A 20523-nucleotide genomic window follows, 5' to 3' on the forward strand; every position below is an offset into this window, starting at 1 on the left:
TATATATATATATATATATATATATATATATATATATAGATATAGGTATAATCTGTGAATCCAGCAAATCTTAGATAGAAAAGGACATACCAAAGTATATCTACAGATGCCACAAAAAATATATACATTGTTGGTTAATTTTTTTTAATTTGTTTATCGGGGGGTGGAGTCCAACTGGGGCCACTCGGCATGGCGGCTACTGATTGGCCTGTTGTAGCCTGCCCTAGGTGATTATGGTGATGGAGAATTTGGTGGAATGAAGATTGGCAGGGGAAACTGAAGTAACTCGGAGAAAACTCCGACCCAGTGCCACTTTGTCCACCACAAGTTCCACTTGACCAGACCCGGGATTGAGTCCGGGCTGCTGTGGTGGGAAGCCAGTGACTAACTGCTTGAGCTGTGGCGCAGTCCTACATTTTTGATTACTGGCAGTACTTTTATGGAAGAAGTTTTATCCTGCTAGCAAATTATTGAAGTGAAACGTATACTAGTGTTCTGTATTTATAAAACATGAATAAATCAAATGGACCAGACCAACAGAAAATAGAACAATACCATGCTGCCAGAATGACTCAGGATGCACTTGAATATTTGAACAGTGTGAAGAATTATTTTGTCTTCATAAACTGATCTTCAGAGGTGTACCAACTCATTTTCAACAAGCAGTGGAGTTTAAAATGCGAAGAAATGAGCCTGGTGCTGGCTTTGTCACATCTTCAAACTTCAAAGAAAGGTACTGTGATTGTATTCCAGTTGACAAGGAAGGCTTGTTACATGTATCGGTACATATACTGGTATTTTACGATGCTAGGAAACAATCTTCAGAAGGTAACATTAAAGTAAGGCAGTATATTTGTGTTAACTGCTAGCCATTCTGTGAGATCAGGGTTCACAGGAAAAAGTGAAATTAGGAATTACGAGAATGAGAAATGCACATGTATTAGCTGATGAAATGGAATAAAATGTCAACATGGGCCATAGATTGGTATAGATTCAAACAACCCTTCAGGGCAAATAATCTCAAACATCAATTGATCACAGAGCTGTGTGAGAACCAAAGCCATGAATATGTTGGCGAACACAATCTTCAACACTTGAAGGATCAAACCTTGAGACTGAGCTACCACAATCCACCCAACTATTTATGACAATTTACCTATCAGCTATCCTTATATACAGTGAAACTTCCATCTGAGGTTTCTTTTGGGGGCAGCGGATTTGAACCTTGAACTGAGGAAAATTCTAAACAATTCAGGTAATCCAGCACTAACATTATACACCTGGGATCACTGAAACAAAACGATATATGAAGGAAAATCTTAAATGGAATTATAATTGGATTTGCAGAGTAATCCTTGATAAAAATTGCCATTGCTGATGATGATAAATACTGTACATCTGGTCAACTAAACTGAAAAGAGAAATAGCTCTTACAGATGGACAGTCTGCAGTTATGGAAAAAGAAAATACAGAAGGATCAGTTAAGACCTGTGGGCATACTGACCACAAAGCAGCTACAAAGTGCTTTCTGGGAATTACAACTGAACAGCTGCAGAGAGTCTTGGAAAACAGAAATCTAGGGATCCCTGATACTGTTGTAATTCATAAAAATCGGTGGCCTGTATTCCGCAAATGAACTATACTAACTGAGTGACCGCTGCATGTCGGTGAAGTTAGTGCCAACTTTAGCAGATAGAGGGTGTTGCGTAGTCAGCGCAACAGATCCCCACGGCCGTTAATCTCGGTTTTCTACAACGGAGCTGCTGTTTCCTTGAAAGAGCTCCTCAGTTATCCTCACAAGGCTGAGTGGACCCCATTCCAGACCCACTACTTCTCAGAAAATCTGGTAGTGCCAGGAATCGAACCTGGAACCTCTGGATCCGTAGCCAGGAACTCTGACCGCTAGACCACAGAGGTGGTCATGTAATTAAGTAAAAAGACTCCATTGGTTGAGAGAGCTATAACCTACCAGCTGAGGTGACAGAATAAGACCACTCTCTCCTGCAGTGACTTATCTAGAGCACCTGTTTATAGAAACCAAGCTAGCTCACACACATCGTAACTTTGAACGCCGTTCTACTATGTACGCTGATTCCAACTTTGAGAAGTAGTGTTAAGTATATGTCCTAAGTGAATGTCACTTTATTTGAGAGGGAGCATCTGTGTAACACAAAAATACAAGTACAATATACTCAGTCCAGAGACACTATACTAAAGTGCATCTTACATCATTCTTATGTTACCTTGTGTTCATCAACATATCCATGGCTTTGGTTATCACACAGCTTTGTGATCAATTGATGTTTGAAATTATTTGCCCTGAAGGGTTGTTTGAAAGTGTGCCAAGGTATGGGCCATGTTGACATTTTATTCCATTTCCTCAGTCACTGCAGACATTTTCTCGAATAGTACCCAGAAGTAGGCTATCACTACTTCCTTTCCAGTTAATTAGGCATGAGCATTCAGTCATCTCTTAGATAAATAGCCTGTACAGTGGAGTATGAAAGACACTCCATCTCTGTTTAAACTTTGCTGCTTCTCTTGTTATTATTCTTGCCTTTTTGCTGAACATAAAAGCAAGAATTGAACTATTTTCAGTATTTAACATCATTGTCATAAGCTCACCAAACATCCACAATGTGAAATGTTGAAGTGAAATTTGTTGTTTGTAGCAGCTTGCAGAAAATTGTCCTGTCTGGCAGAAGCTGAGACACTACCCTGATCCCCAACAATACAGCTGTCTTTTCCAGTATTTAATAAGTTGCCATCTGAGAAACATAGGAGGGGTTAGTATTTGTATTGTATGACATTTTTTCCAGACAAGGTCAGGCTAGTGGGTTAATGCCCTTGCAGCAACAACAGCAGCAGCAGCAACAACAACAACAACAACAACAACAACAGACAAATCCTACTGCAGCATCCGCGGCATCATCTACAGGCGGCAGAGATCTGCAGCCAGTTCATAACAGTGCAATGCAGCAGCATACCCAACCACAACAGCGCAATGCAGTTTATCAGCAGACTGGTTACACAGGTCAAGGTGCTGATAGGCAGATACAACCGGTTTGTATTCATGCACATTCATGTAGAAGATCAGTTTTAGTGAACTAATTATATTCAGCCATGTCTTAATTAGAAGATTGATTGGATCTAGAGCCGATTTTTCTGTCTTCCCTGTTCCTCACCTCTGACAACATCAGAACGTCTTGAATGTTATATGTACTAGAATGCCATTGTGATTAGCTTAGGTTCAGTTATATGTTCTCCCTTCTGGTCACCATGATAATCTTCACCATCACCATGATGGTTGTGACAAACACTGTCACCTTCAGTATAGTGACAGCAGCCTTCACCATAAGCACAGCAATGATCATCAGTATCACTAACTCCACTTCCCACCATGACCATCTTATCATTGGGAATAGCAAAATTCTGGCCTGTAAATACTCCTACCTCAGAACAGGATTTCTTCATCCTTACCAGATGGGCAGAGTCCTGGAAGTCCGAAATGTCTTAACTAGAGGTATTAGAAAATAAAGTATTGTTACTTAAAACATTTCTACAGTAACTTCACCTAGATGAATGCAGTCATTTACATTTTTGTATAATCTTTTGTATTTCACCCCTATTAAAATCCTGGAAATCGTTCACTGATATCAAGAACTAAAAGTTGTCTGAGATAAATTTTGAAGTTTACACATACACACACACATTGCAACATCTTGACATATTTGCTTTTGTAGCCTCGAGGTATGTATCCCAATAACATGTACCAGTACCAGCCCAAGGCATCTCCACCTGCCTCAACAGCTAGCAACTACCCAGTGCATCCAGATGTGAGACTAAAACGCCTGCCTTTCTTTGATATGATGGGAGAACTGCTGAAGCCATCAAGCCTGGGTATGTAGTGTGTATACTTTATTTCACAATTTAAATGTGAATAATAAGTAATGAAACATCATCTGTTAAGAGTACCAGTTACTAAATGTGAGAAATTTAGTCTTTTGTGTACCGTTTCGTTTCTGGGGTATCGTGTTTGTTACACATGTTCCTATGGCCATGCCATAGTTCAAGCAGTTAGTCGCTGGCTTCCCACCAAGGCAGCCCGGGTTCGATCCCGGGTCTCGTCAAGTGGGATTTGTGGTGGACAAAGTGGTGCTGGGGAAGGTTTTCTCCTAGCACTTAGGTTTTCCCTGCCAATCTTCATTCCACCAATTGCTCCATAATCATCCTCACCTATCACCTGGGGCTGGTACAATAGGCCAGAAGTGGCCACAGTACCAAGTGGACTCAGCCCCACCCCACTAAGCAATAAAAAAAAATACACGTTCCTGTATGTGTGTTGGTGCCCTTTCATTTCCAGTTTCTCTATGCTTTGTTGTGTTGTTTACAGATACAGGTTATAAAAGAACCAACCTCTTTTAACTTTTCAGTATGATGGGATATGTGCTGAATGTATGCCCTTATGAAATTAATTTTTAAACACATGATTGAAAGTTATACCATGGGGTAAATGAAAGTCCCAGCATTTGAATTAATTATTGTATACATGCAGACTTCATTGAAACTTAACAGAGTAAAGATAAGTAACAAAGCAACTGGACAGGAAAGAAAAAGTTGTATGAAGAAACAATGGCAGGCTGCAAAGCAGAGACATAGAAAACAGGCTTCACCTACCTCTGCATCACGTAGAAAGTGGGCAGTGGAAATTGTGACACACCCAAGGGGAAGTAGAAAATTATTTGGTGACTTGTTAGATGATGATTACTGAACCATACCATATGAAAATTTTGTTAGGAGATTTCAATGCCAAAGTAGGTAGGGAAGATATTTTCAAACCACTGATTGGCAGTGAGAGTTTGCACGAAATTGATAATGGAGTTAAGAGTAGTAAACTTTGCCACATAAAAAAATCTTATAGTCAAATTACAATGTTCCCACATTGTAACATTCATAAATTTACTTGGATGTCTCCTGATGGGAAGTCACACAGTAAAATTGACCATGTTGCAATAGATAGGTGATGGTATTCAAGTATACTTGATGTCCGATCATTCAGGCCAGCAGAATGTGATACTGACCACTACCTGGTGGTGGCGCAAAAGTGAGGAAAAACTGGCAGTGAGTAAGCAAACATCACACAGAATTCATACGTAGAGGTTCAATGTCAAGAAATTAAACGAGGTAGGAGGTAAGGAGTAGTATCGTGTTGAAATGTCAGATAGGTTCGCAGCTTTGGAAGACTTAGACACTGGGGTGGATGTTAATAAAGCTTGGAAATTATTAGAGAGAATATCAAAATTTCTGCTGAAGAGAGTCTAGGTTATTATGAACTGAAGAAGTATAAACCATGATTTGATGAAGGATGCTCAAAATTATTAGACCAAAAGAAACAAACCAGATGCATGGTTATAGGATCCAAGCAAAATAAATGGGGATAATCCAAACAATATAAGACATGAAACCAGCAGGCATTTCAGGAGTAGAAAGAGGGAGTATCTGAAAGACAAAATTGACTAGCTCGTGATGAGCAGTAAGAACAAGAACATTAGAGACATGTACAGAGGAACAAATGACTTCAGGAGGGATTACCAACCTAGAAGTAACTTAGTGATGGATGGGAATGGTGATCTGCTTGCAGATTCCCACAACATTTTGAATGGGTGTAAGAACTGTTTCTCACAGTTATTGAATGTCCATAGGTCAGTGATGTTAGGCAGATATAAATCCATACAGCTGAGCTGTTGGTATCTGATCTAGCCCTTTTGAGGTTGAAATTACTATTGAAAAATTGAAATGGTATAAGTTGCCAGGTAGTGTTCAAATTCCAGCAGAACTTATTCAAGCAGGAGGTGAAATATTACTTTCTAAGCTCTCTAAGCTAATTAATTCTATTTGGAATAAGGAAAAATTACCTGATCAGTGGAAGGAGTCTATTATTGTACAAGTTCACAAGAAGGGTGATAAAACTGACTGTAGTAATTATCGTGGGATATTACTGCTATCAACTTCATGCAAAATTTTATCCAATATTCTTCTCTTAAGGTTAAGTCCATATATAGATAAACTTATTGGGGATCATCAGTGTGGGCTTTGATGTAACAGATCAACTACAGATAAAATCTTGTGCATTCATCAGATATTGGAGAAAAAAATGGGAGTACAATGAGACAATGCGTAAGCTATTCATAGACTTCATGAAAGCCTATGATTCAGTTAGGAAGGAAGTATTGTACAGTATTCTGATAGAGTTTGGAATACCCATGAAACTAGTCAGGCCAATTAAAATGTGTTTAAACGAAATGTATTGTAAAGCCCATATAGATAAACGTTTGTCTGATAATTCTCCTACCCGGTATGGTATCTATACCAAGGGTCTCCGAACTATGGCCCGTGGGCCACACGTGGCCCGCGGTGTGATTTTATCCGGCTCGCAAAAGAATTATGCAGAAATGCGCCAATTGAACTAATTTTCCAGTGAGTACTGGTAAATGTGATTCCGAACTTATTGACCTGACATATTATACTGCAGTGCGATGGCTTAGCTGTGGAAAGGTTCTTTTGTGCTTCTTTCAGCTCAGGAATGAAATTGATATATTTCTTAACGAGAAAAATCATCACGAACCACTTTTGTCAGATACCAAGTGGCTTAGGAAATTAGCAGTTTTGCTGATCTGGTGAACCATATTGTGACATGTTGCGCAGTGAAGGACCCCTACCTCCCCAGTGGCACGTGGCGGTAACGTAGGGCTCGCGTAATAGGCGAGTCATCACCCTGCCACTCTCCCCGCCGTGACGTCACAAGCGGAGCCGAAGTTAGCCGAGCCCCCACAACCTGATAGCTATGCAACGCGAGTCAACAGCGGTGACGTAACAGGATGACGTGGCACTCATTACGCAACAGGCAAGCACTGCAGCTATATAAGTGAGCTGCACAGCGGCTGCGAGTCAGTTGAAATGGGGGCATCGCCAAGTTAAGTAGCAGTCGGCCAGTTAGTTGTAAGGTGGCCATCGCCGAGCTAGTTCCGAGCAAGCCTACGAGCGAGTGTGTTATCAACAGTTCTCCAGTCAGCCGACTACAGTTGGAGTATAGCAGCCGTCGCGGAAAGAAGAACTGGATGTGCGTGTGATTGTGTAATTGGGAGTGCGTGATACAGTGATACATAGCTCCCCTACTGTAGACGTGTAGACTACTGAAGACAGAGTGAACTGATTTGCGCATAGGGTTATAAATCGTGAAACCCCGCAACAGTGTTAACAGATTAATGCGATTAGGGTTATAAAGTGTGAAAACCCGCAACTGTGTGATAAGTAATTGTAGCCGTTACTTGTAGATTGTTAAATAAACCAATTAACCATCTCTACGGCGTCTTCAGTAAACCAGCAACACGTTACACTGGGGTCAGAAGTGGGATCGGTAACGAAACACGTTACATTGGTGTCAGAAGTGGGATCAGTAACGAAACACGTTACAATATGAAGCATTTGAATTTAAAGTTGCAGGGTGAAAATAACTTAGTCTGTGATTTATATGCACTTATCAAGTCATTCAGAGCAAAGTTGATACTTCTGGAAAGCCAAGTGAAATATTGTAACTTTGTTCATATGCTATACTGTGCAGAGTTGCATAAAAGGGTGAAGCTGAATTTCCTTCCTTGTTTGCAAATTTAGTCATTTTAGATTTGAAAGAACAATTTCAGAAGCGATTTGATGATTTGGATTCCAGTGCTCAGGAAATTAGATTGTTTCAAAATCCATTTGACTGTGATGCTGCAGATGTCCCAAGTCAAATTCAAATGGAAATTATTGAACTTCAGGAAAATTATCATATTAAAGACAAATACAAGGAAGGAAATTTGATCGAATTTTATAAATTTCTGAACTCTGAGAAATTTCCAAATTTAAAGAAATGTGCTTGTAAATTTATCTCCATTTTTTGGGACGACATATCTGTGTGAACAAACTTTTTCCCAGATAAAGTACATCAAGTCGATATACAGGGCAAATTTATCCGATGCACATTTTAAGTCGCTACTTGTGATTAGCATTTCAAAATTTAACCTCAATTTAATCAGATTTTAAGAATGCAAAAAGAGTTCCATCATTCACATTAATTGTTTTATTATAATTTGTGATGAAAATATGAGCATTTGCTGCTACTGTCTGTTATCATTAATATACGATAATTTATTCTCACATACTTTGTATCTAGTTTATGAAATTCTATGCTTTCAATAAAACTCATATACCTAGAGTTATTAATTTCTCATTTTATCCGGCCCGTTGACATTGCTGAATTACTTAATGCGGCCTGTGGTTCGAAAAGTTTGGAGACCCCTGGTCTATACTGATGATGTGAATCTACTGGGAGATACCACAGGTACCATATAGAAAAACAGATTTTAATTGACGCTAGTAAGGAGGATGGTCATCAAAATGCAGGGCAAAATCATGACCTAAAGATAGGTAACATGTTATTAGAATGTGGCACATTTCAGATATTTGGGAATGACTATAACAAATCCAAACCTGATTTAGGAGGAAATTAAGAGGTGATTGAATTCGGGTAATTCGATACCATTCAGTCCAGAACCTTTTGTGTTCTCGTCTGCTGTCTAAAAACATAAAAATTAGAATATACAGAACTATAATTTTGCCTGTCGTTCTCTATGGGTGCGAAACTTGGTCTCTGTCTTTAAGGGAGGAACGTAGACTGAGGGTGTTTGAGAACAGTGCTGAGAATATTTGGACTGAAGAGGGATGAAGTGGCAGGAGGTTGGAGAAAGCTGCATAATGAGGAGCTTCATAACTTGTATTCTTCTTAGAGTATAATTAGAATGATCAAGTCAATGAGGATGAGATGGGCAGGGCATACAGCATGAATGGGGGATGAGGATTGCATATAGGATATTGGTGGAAAAGCCAGGAGGAAGGAGACCACTGGGAAGACCAAGGCATGTGGGTGGGCAATATTAAAGTGGAACTGAGAGAGAGAGAGAATGGGATGGTATGGATTTTATTGATCTGGCTCAGGATAGGGACCAGTGGAGGGCTCTTGTGAACATGGTAAGGAACCTTTTGGTTCCATAAAATGCTGGGAAATTCTTGAGTGGCTGCACAAGTGGCACCTTGTCAAGAAGGGTTCAGCTCCATGAGCTGATGATAAGTGTGTTCTCATGGACTGCCTGTGTTCATTAGATAAAGATGTTTGGAATTGAGAGTATGCTGATGTCTGTGTTTTTTGACTTGCCAGAGTGATCATGCATGTAATGTAGATCACCCTCTCAGTTTTATCTGCCAGTTATTTTAGCATACATATTTCTTCAGATGTGTTATGATGATCGAGCATATCAAATATTGTAAAAGCAGCTTCAGTTCACATTGAACACATACACCACCATAAAGCATTGATTGTGGATTATAGTTTGTATCTTTGTTTCTGCACTCCTGCCAGTAGTAGTAAACAAAACTCCTGTTTGTGCCACTATTCTGTATTTATCACATATGTGAATATACAATAGTGTGTCTGTAATAAATATTTAATTTTAATTAAACAGTTGAGACACTCACTTCACACAAAATATTAATCTTTACAGCAGAAGAAAGGTACAGGTGCTAACATACTATGATGTATGCATGATACTGTGAAAAATTAAATTATTGGTTGTAGGTGTTACTGGATCACAAATGCATGCTGCAACTTCACAGAGTGGGCTACAGATACTGAACAAAAAATAAACAAGTTATTCCCACTGTCTTTGGTTGAGGTCCCATGTTTTGGCAGTGTTATTTTCTAGTGGTATTTTATTTTGGTTCTTTTCTGAAATATTAGCCATAGATACAATCATACCACAGCTCTGCATATTCGAAACACATGCATAGCTTTGTGATGCCACCAGAGTTTTGTAATTCCTCTTTAACGTGTTACCCATGTGGCCCTCCTCTAGAGGTAAATATTGAAATTGATGGATAAATGTCTTTTACACAGTTCCCCAAGGCACACAGAGGTTGCAGGAGGGTAATTTTGTATTCCATCTAACTCCACAACAAGCCACAGATATTGCAAGTTCAAGAGATTTGAGACCTGGAACAAAAGTGGAATACGCAATTCAGGTACAGTAGTCTTCTATGCTCTCTACTGATATACAGGAGATGGAAAAGTTGCACACATCAAACTAAAAGTTCTTATAAATTGTATTGCAGTTAATATTTTTTTTTTGTATTGCTAGTGGGGTCGGACTAAGTCCCTTGTGCTGCGTCTACTTATGGCCTATTGTACCAGCCCCAGATGATAGGTGAGGGTGGTTTTGGAGCAGTTGGTGGAATGAAGAGTGGCAGGGGAAACCAAAGTACTCGGAGAAAACCTGCCCCAGCGCCACTTTGTCCACCACAAATCCCACTTGACCAGACCCGGTATTGAACCTGGGCCGCCGTGATGGGAAGCCAGCAACTAATCACTTGAGCTATGGTGCGGCCTTCTTGCAGTTAATATAATTATATCTCCTACCGCTAGATGGTACCGTAGGAGTACTAACAAGAAACACCATCTGTCATGTATCGGTCATACGATGTCTGCAGTATAGCTATGTGTATTGCATGACAGACATGTCATTTTCCCAAGAACGAGTTTTCATTGTGCAATATTATTTTGCCAGTCATTCTTCACTGATAAAGTGTGGTTTCGCCTTAGTGGCTACATGAACAGTCAAAATGATAGGATTTGGTCATCTGAAAATCCACATGTATTACATTAAAAGCCCTTGCTCTGTCAGAAAATTGGAGTGTGGTGTGCTGTATCATGTCGTCAAATAGTGGGCCCAATTTTCTTTGAAACAACAGTGAACAGTCCAGTGTACTAAGACATCATTACACAGCTTATTGCGCTTCTTGGAGTTGATGAACATGAGTGTTGGTTGCAGCAAGGCGGTGCCACATGTCACACATCTAATGAAACCATGCAGTTCTTGCGGAAGTTTTTCAGTGACTGTCTCCCTTTGAAAGGATTGTGGCCCCCATGTTTGCCCTATTTTTCATCTGCATATTTTTTCCTTTGGGGGTACCTGAAAGAAATTGTCTATAAAAACAATTTGCATACACTGGATTACCTCAAGAGGCACATTACAATGGTGATTAACAGCATCAGTTTACAGGTGCTCCACAAAGTGCTCTCAAACATGGTAAAAAGAGCTTGTGCATGAATTGCTGAACAGGGAAGCCATTTTGAGCATATGTTGTAAAGACATGATTTGANGAATTAGGTTAACAGTCACACAACAATATATACTCGCTATTAATGTTTTGCAGTTAGACTTCTTATTCCTGCTACATGTTTTGGTCATACAAGACCATCATCAGGCAGTGAATACAGGAATGCATTTAGATATTGAATTGCTGATATGTCATTCATAGCCAGCAGTTCAACACATCTAATTGGGATATAGTGGACATAAATGAAAACATTTTTGTCATGGTAGTTATGTAGCTAGAAGTAAATGAAACCAATAAATGTACACAGTAAGAAATCTAAAAATCCTGTGGTTGTTTACATTTTATTCTACAATTAGAAGTGGGAAAAGGTCACAGTGGAAGAAATGTAAGTGGTTTTAGCTGTGTTTATGTTGACGGGCATAGTATAAAAACCAACACAGGTCATACTATTCAGAGAACTGTCTGCTCTTCATCCATTCTTTTTGGAAAGGCTGGAACTAATACAAATTTCATTCACATTTCTGGTAACAGTAAAAACAGTGAAACTGAAGGCCATCCTGAACTTCTAAAATTTACACAGTCAACATCTGAATAATATATTTCAAAATTTGTACATTCCAAACCAGATTATAGCAATAGACAAATTTTTTACTCTGTGAAAGGGCTGTTTCCTGTTCAGGTAGTACACACCATCAAAGGCTGCCAGGTTTGGCATACATTTGAAATTTGTGAATGAAGCACTGGTTATGTTTGGTGTTTCTTATTTACTCATATGCAGGGTGTGGCATGACACTTACAGATAAGTATGTAAAGCCAGGCACAAATGCAATGTCAGCAGTTGTTATCAAGCTAATGGAACATCTCAGTCATGGCCACACTGCGTGGATAGACATGTTTTGTAATTGCTCAGAGTTGCCCTGATTCTTGAAATCCAAAGGTACAGACTATGTAGGTATTTCATGTACTAAAAAGAAAAATGTCTGCCCCTGCCCATCATGAAGACAAGAGATTGAAGAAGGGAGAGCAGTGTTGTCAGCATTCATGGGTTATAGGAGTATGGCTGCAGTTGTGTCTGACTAATTTGAGCGTGGGAGCAGTTGAAGGTCAACTGCTATGGCTTGGCTGTATTTGCTTGAGCAAGAGAAAGGTTCTAAGTGGTATATGAAACTGTTCAAAGATTACTCAGTGTTGCTGTTCAAAGTTCAATAATAATGTATCAGTCCATTCTAAACAATGAAGGATCAGGTAAAAAGGTAGAGTTGTTCCTTTGCTTAACTAATTAAGCACTGCACCATGAAGATAGCGTAGTTGGTTGAGGCACTATGCTACAAGCTGGAAGGTCGTGGGTTCAAGTCCCAATGAGGTCACTGGATATTTTCATCTTACCTAACCCTTCCACGCGCACTATGGCCTTGGGGTCAACTCAGCCTCTAACAGAAATGAGTACCAGGAATTAATTAAATAATTTTCCTTGGGAGTAAAGTGTGGCTGGCACATAAGGCTGACAACCTAACCGCTATCTTTGAGCCGTTTGGTTTAGATAATGTTGGACCCTCAATGTCTCTCAACCCTATGGGCCTTGACGGCCTGTTACAGGGATAGCTTTACTTTTTTTTTTTTTTTTTTTTTTTTACCATGAAGATGTATGAGGGAGAAGATATATCAGTCCACGTTTTCTTGACCTCGGCGCTAGTTGGAGGTGGGTGGGTCAGCCGGCCGCTTTACCAAACCAAGGAAAGAGCCCTTGATACCCATAGGATAGGAGGCTGGGTGGGCCCCGCAAGTGGTCTTAACGTGGAGAAGAGAAAATTCCTGACCCTACTGGGACTCAAATTCTGACCCCACAGTTGTCCAGCCTGTAGCCAATCATTATGCCTACTGTGCTATCTTAGCTGTACAATAAAGGAGCAGATCCACTGAAATTCAGCCTTCTGCTGATGCAAGGTCTTTTGGAGAAACACACATTGCTGTTCCTTGCTCTCTGCATGGCCATCTTTCACCTGAACCACCTCCAGACAGATGCTGAGCATCATTTCTTAAGGCAGATTCCTGCCACATGAAAGAAGGCTCTCAGAGGAGACATTTTGTGTACTGAGGACACAGAAAATGAAGCAAAACAATTGGTTGGTGCATTGAATGTGAAGCAGGCTTGTGTTTGGATGAGTGTTGCAGGAGATGTCACATAAATCTCCAACTCTAATCGGGCTACTTTCTTCATTCTTGTACAGAACATTCACTTAATAAGGTAGTTAGTTAGTTAGTTATTGGAGAGGGTGGGTTTCCCCATGCACTGAGACCAGTATTGGTCCAGTGTGCTTCCCTCTATGATATTCTACCAGTCTCTATACCCTACCGATATTGGTGCATACCATCAGTCCCGACCGAGCCAGTGAGTTCGGCCTCTACTAGCTTGGCGGTATCTATAATGCTTCCCCCATCTATCAGAGGCGTTAGAGACTACTGTTGGGCGGGAAATGTCCTTGAATTTAGCTCAGTGACCTCGTTTGGAGATATGAGGTTCTTTTACATGCTGTAAAGCTACGACACGGGACCCACAGCTTAAAGTCCCTCCCGGAAGACTTGTTCCCTGAATTTTTCCGCCCTTAAAAATTCCACGACCTCTGCCAGGTTTGAACCTGCATACCACGAGTCATGAGGTGGGAACATTACCTCTAGACTACAGAAGCCGCTCTTAATATGGTAAGTTCTGTTTGAAAAAATTATAAAATGGTCTCCTATACAAGGAAGTTCCAGCTTTATTGACCACTTCATGGCATTATGTTTTACAAGGAGTGTGGCACATATGGTGAAATCTGTTTATGATTTGTCATTAGTGGGTGGAAGCTATCAGCTCCAGTAGCTGTTTTGTTCTCACTTATAGACTAGTGAGCAGTGTGTTATTTAATGGTGTGACATTCTTTAGAGCAGCAAGTATTTTTGTACGAAATGTGAAATACAGAACTGCAAGGAGATGTCAATGAAAATTTCAACATAAATTTCATGATGAAAGATTTTCCAGCAGACAGACAGTTCACATTTTATGAATAAGCTCAGATCAGTGTGACTGTTACAAGTAATACACATGCATGAACAACAACAGTCAGTAAAAATATCTGCCTCAAGAAACTGGATGTTAAGTCAAGTGCAAGAAGGGCAACAATTGCTAAAGCTTAGACCCCATAAAACAACAGTAATCCATGCCTTGCAGCTGTGTGATCAGCTAGCAGGGTTAATTATGCAATCGGTTTCTTCACTCTGTCATCAAAGGTGAAATCGGTCAACAGTTGATGTTATCTTCTGATGAAGCATGGTTTCACTTATAGGGATATAAAAATATGTAAAATAATCACTACTGGAGTTCACAGAATCCACTTCTCACCCACAAAGTCCCGCTGCATCCAGTGAAAGTTGATGTTTGGTGTGCTGTAAGTGCAAGAAGGATTATTGAACCCCCCTCCCTTTTTTTTTAAAAATGAAACTGTTAATTTTGAAAGATATGTACAGGCGATTCTCAGACAGTTCTTTCAGGAGCTAGGAGACTCAGGGTATGACTGTGGTATGAATGAGGTCTCTGTAATATGTGCTTATTTCGTTGAAGATATATGACTTTTGTTATATTTCACAGGTACAGATGAGATTCTGCCTGCTCGAAACATCGTGTGAACAGGATGACTTCTTCCCTCCAGGCATTTGTGTGAAAGTGAATGGCAAGATGTGCCCCTTACCTGTGAGTAATTTATTAGTGCCCAAATAATGGTTACAGAAATACAAGTGCTTTATATTTATAGTTTTATTAAATTCGTAATGCAGTGGAACCCCCATTTAATGTTCGTTTAAGGTTTCTCATCATTTAACATTTAATTTTAGTGATCCCAAGCAACTACTGTTTATTCTAAATTTCGTCCATTCAAGATTTTCGTTACATTTAATGTTCAGATTCACTGGTCCCCAAAGAAACCTAACATGGGAGTTTACTAGTAATCTTGTTTTTATTTCACAAATCTATAAATGCTGAAGGGAATGATCTTTATGACAGCAGCACAGTGTAATTTGACAGTGTGTCTATTCTTTATTTTGTTTTTCAGAACCCTATTCCAACTAACAAGCCTGGTGTTGAACCAAAACGGCCACCTCGCCCAGTAAACATTACAACAATGGTAAAGCTAAGTCCTACGGTAGCTAACCACATTACTGTTTCTTGGAATGCGGAGTACGGACGCGGTTATGCTATAGCAGTGTACCTAGTTCGGAAATTGACTTCTTCAGAATTGTTACAGAGACTGAAAACTAGAGGTGTAAGACATTCAGACTTCACAAGAGGTCTCAGTAAGTATACTGAATTTAATAACTACAGGCACCCCTTGATTTATGCAGCCATTGTGTTTCAGAAAAGAGTTTGAGCATGTGAAATTGCATATATCTGATATTATTGCCCTCGCCACATAATAGTCTCCTCATCTTTCTTTGATAGGACAACAAGTAATTTACATTGTTCGTGCTGTTAATTGAAATCAGTCTAAATTACTTTAGCACATTGAAATGAAATTGCATTTTTGAACTCGCACACGAGAATCTGTACTGGTTTCTTGGGAAATAGTGATGTCTTAATCATTTCATTCCAATTTCCTTCCAACTAAGAGAGTGTGACGTGGTTAGTGCATGCTAGATTTTAGGCTGCTTTTCTAAATTTATAACATGTTCAATTTAATAGTGAGAACTGTGCATATTTGTTTGTTTATGAATGATTGATACTGACTTGCAGGAAATTAAATCTTATTCTGCTGGAAATTATGTACATGTGTAAGCTTCAGTGCAGATGAAAATGTTTGAGAAATGTCAGCATCGTAAGTTCTTGCCACCTACCAGTTTAGGACCTGTTCAGTTAAAAATATTTTATCTCTTTTAATACCTGCCTCTGTATTGGGCACCTATCTCATCAATGCCAGCATCAGTACATCACACCAAAATATGCAGGACCTGTTTTATACTGCTCCTTCCTGCAGATTTTTGAAGATGTGTAAAATATTTTGGTATCTAGACCTCTTGCTAGGCAACAACCCTGAAATAAGCAACTGTACAACAGCCATTACTAGGCAGCGGCTCATAAGCAGCATCCGACAGTTGGGACTCTTCCGCCTCCCACACCCCTGCCAGGGAGAGACTGTCTCACAGCATCTGCAGACTGGTTTATCAAAGTCATATTATGACCATTGGTCTGTCTGCCTGCAGACTCTCCTGCATGGACCAACAGAGAACGCCACTGTTGTTGCATTCCTGACTGTTGCAGCGGTCGTGTGATTCAGTTTGTCATGAAGACTTGTTTACAGAGTTATTGCCTAGCAACTGATATCTCTTCTGGCTCCACAGTTCTGGTTTTGAGCCCTGATGTCACAGTATACTACCTATTATCCATGCTAATAAAAGAAAAAAGACACATGAATAATTGCCCATTAGTATCTTTTTTCTTTGACATTTTTAGGCACATTCTTTAATTTACATGGTCCCCACAAAGTGGTTGTTACAGTTGTCTTCTGAGATGTGATGCAACATAGTCTGGTATAGAATTTGCTCATATTCCTCCAAAATGGTGGTAAACTTATACCATACTTCACTTCATGACATCCCCAAGGACAGTATTCTTCATAGTCACTGCCATGAGAACCTCAAATGTCATAGTTTTATATGACATTAAGAATTTCGCAAAACCTGGAGAATTATAATAATTACCCACCCAGAAGGTTGGATAATGCTTTTGTAGAGCAGAGGTTCAGAGCATTATAGAATTACTGCTCTTATTTTATGTGTATGTATTTATAAAATGAGGGATGATTCCAGTCCATTCTCTTTTCCATTGTGCATTATGAAGGGTCACAGGAAAGAAGAACTCAAGTCCCCACAGTTATGATGTTTTTATTTTGAATTGTAATAATTTTGCTACTGTTTGAAGGATGTGCAGCCCTTCTGTAAGGTGAATGGTTCACCATTTGATGTATTTTTGTGTAGCTACAGAGTCTGTAATTTTTAATGCAAGTGTGTGATGATAGGATAGAGTTTGAATAATTTCTATGATCATTCAGATGTATCCCTGTAGGTGTCTATAAAATGCACATATACCGATGCTTCAGAGGCCACCTCTGTGGTCTAGTGGTCAGAATTCCTGGCTACAGATCCAGAGGTCCTGGGTTCGATTCCCGGCGGTACCAGATTTTCTGTGAAGTAGTGGGTCTGGAACGGGGTCCACTCATCCTTGTGAGTATAATTGAGGAGCTGCTTGAATGCAAAAAGTAGCGGCTCCAGTCTAGAAAACTGAGATTAATGGCCATGGGAATCTGTTGCGCTGACCATATGGCACCCTCTGTCTGCAAAAGGTTGGCAGTAACTTCGCAGACAAGCAGCGGTCACTCGGTATAGTTGCTTGTGGACTAAAAGCCATGGAGTTTGTTTTGTGCAGATGCTTCAAGTGAAGGAAATGATAGATAAAAATGGATGTGTCTGCCAGCTGATTTTGTGAAAAGTACAGGCTCAGGATGGGCTTCTGTACAGTCCCCTTAATCAAGAAGAGTGCCAAGACATGTATATCTTCCGCTGTCATGAGGAGCCATTCTTTTACACTGGGCAGTTGCGGAAAAAATATTGCCTCTAGAATTACTGAATTGCTGTGTACATTGGTTGGACTCGTCTACAAGTTTCTGCACCAGATCCTTGTCAGAAAATATGTCTAATATATCTACAGTGTCATCAGACTCCACGGTAATTTGAGGTTCACTTATTTCAGTAAATATGGCACTATGCTACAAACCAGAAGGTTACAGGTTCGATTCCCATTGAGTCCACTGGATTTTTCAACTGACCTAATTCTTCCACCTGCACTGTGACCTCAAGGTTCGTAAATCAAGACGACAGCATTAATGGTATTTTTCTTGGGAAATATGTGGAAACAGAGTCATCCTGTTTTTTTGTACTTGCTTAAATGTGTGTATTGGTGTGAGCAAGTCATAGTATAGCCTGAGTAACTTAGACATGTCTGTTCTAGTCAAGGAGAAACTAGCTGAGGATGCAGACTGTGAGATAGCCACTACATCATTACGAGTTTCCCTGGTATGTCCACTTGGCAAGATGCGGATGAGTACACCATGCCGTGCCTCCACTTGCTACCATCTGCAATGTTTTGATGCATCTTTATACCTGCAGATGAATGAAAGGAAGCCTACATGGATGTGTCCAGTATGTGATAAGCCAGCATTGTATGATAACCTTGTCATAGATGGGTAAGTTGTGTTCTTCCTGTTAATTATGGGCTACATATTATCCTATTGTATATATTACTCTTCCTCTTGTTCTTTGGATGCCTGACATTTCTGCTTTCTGAACACTGTGTTTCTTCAGGTATTGTGACCATTCCAGTGAGTTCTGCAGAACTTACTTGCACCCCCCATTCTTTCTTCACGTAATCCATTCAGTTCAGAATGTTTGTGTTGTTGTCATCTATCTATACAAATGTAAGATTAAATTGTACAAAACTAATTTTACATGTTAATTAGTGTTGTAGTCAAACCTGGTCTTTCACCCTAAGGGAGGAACATAGGTCATGGTTGTTTGAGAGTAAGATGCAAGCAGTAAGAAGGGTCCCAGCTTGACCAGAAGTAGACACAGAAGACCATCTGTGCATGAGTCAAACATGGTACTCCAAAGCTGAAGTGCATTTTATTCTTGGGTTATAAATTTACACTACCTAAGTATGATATTCACAGTTGTCTCAAAAAGGGCTTGCCAGTGTAATATATGACATTAACAACAGGATTTGCAGGACTAGAAATCTGTGCAGTAAGAAGTTAAGCTTTAAGAGTTCAGTCAAGAACCCCACATTTTAATATCTTCACTTATTATCTTGGGTAAATTGTACAAGGAGATCGAGAAATCACGCACATCATACAAAGCAATTATATTTTGCTGGTTTAATGCACACATTACAAGACATACAGCACTTACTATTAATGTTTATAACCTTACATCTTAGAAATGCAAAATCAAATCATGTCTTTACAACATATGCTCAAAATGGCTTCCCTGTTCAGCAATGCATGCGCAAGCTCTTTTTACCATGTTTGAGGCCACTTCATAGAGCACCTGTAAACTGATGCTGTTAATCACCATTGTCATGTGCCTCTTGAGGTCATCCAGCATATGCAGATTGTTTTTATAGACGATTGCTTTGAGGTATCCCCAACTGCGGGTGACAAATCAGGCGAACGCGGGGGCCACAATCCTTTCAAAATGAAACGGTCACCGGAAAACTCGTGCAAGAACTGCATGGTTTCATTAGATGTGTGATATGTGGCACCATCTTGCTGCAACCAACACTCATGTTCATCAACTCCAAGAAGCGCAATAAACTGTGTAATGATGTCTTGGTACACTGAACTGTTCACTGTTGTTTCAAAGAAAATTAGGCCCACTATTTGACGATGTGATACAGCACGTCACACTCCAATTCTCTGACAGTGCAGGGGCTTTTCATGTAACACGTGGATTTTCAGATGACCAAATCCTATTGTTTTGACTGTTCATGTAGCCACTAAGGTGAAACCACGCTTTATCAGTGAAGAACAATTGGTGAAATAATATTGCACAATGAAAACTCATTCTTCGGAAAACGACATGTCTGTCATGCAATAAACTAATCTATACTGCAGACATCGTATGACCGATACACGACAGATGGTGTTTCTACTCTACTCCTACAGTACCATCTAGCGGTAGGAGATATAATTATATTAACTGCAATACAATTTATAACAACTTTTAGTTTGATGTGCGTGACTTTTCGATATCCCCGTATTATGTTGTTGAAATAGAAGTTTGTCATACATGGGGTCAAATCCATCTTTTCATTCCTGACTAAATAGGCAAAACCGTAAGGACCATCATTTGTGGTTTAAGCTGCTCTCTTTACTCATGTAATACACCCTTCTATCTTGAAGTTTGCACCCCAAAATCAGGATGAATGCCATACATGGAGATTTTGTTTGTTGATAATGAATTCATTGTGTTAGTATTTGATGCAAGTAGTAATGCATATAATGCATTCCCATGACAGTCAGCTCACTTGGGCGCAATAGCATATGCATTTTTTTTCCCTCCCCTGCCAGCAGATGACTCTTAAAACCAATATTAAGACAGTCAGTTGTATTTATATTCCTTTATCTGTTCATAATAAATGTAGTTAATTTACAAGGAATGTTATTTGAGAATTGCAAGATGTTACTTTTCCATTGAAATTTGCTCCTGAAAATCAGGGTATGTGGTACGTGAGTA

General features: G+C 39.6%; 1 protein-coding gene across 2 annotated transcripts in view; it reads left to right on the forward strand.

Moving 5' to 3' along the window:
- LOC111867077 (E3 SUMO-protein ligase PIAS2) overlaps positions 1-20523 on the forward strand; it is a 52552-nt gene that overhangs the window by 21134 nt on the left and 10895 nt on the right. For both annotated transcript variants that reach the window (XM_023856561.2, XM_023856560.2), the window contains 6 exons: positions 2820-3063; positions 3744-3900; positions 9989-10113; positions 14834-14935; positions 15294-15534; positions 18242-18476. In XM_023856561.2, coding sequence (XP_023712329.1) covers positions 2820-3063; positions 3744-3900; positions 9989-10113; positions 14834-14935; positions 15294-15534; positions 18242-18476 — 1104 coding nt within the window. The remainder of the gene's footprint in view (positions 1-2819; positions 3064-3743; positions 3901-9988; positions 10114-14833; positions 14936-15293; positions 15535-18241; positions 18477-20523) is intronic.

Source organism: Cryptotermes secundus, unplaced genomic scaffold, assembly GCF_002891405.2.
Source record: "Cryptotermes secundus unplaced genomic scaffold, Csec_1.0 scaffold205, whole genome shotgun sequence".
Classification (NCBI taxonomy): domain Eukaryota; kingdom Metazoa; phylum Arthropoda; class Insecta; order Blattodea; family Kalotermitidae; genus Cryptotermes; species Cryptotermes secundus.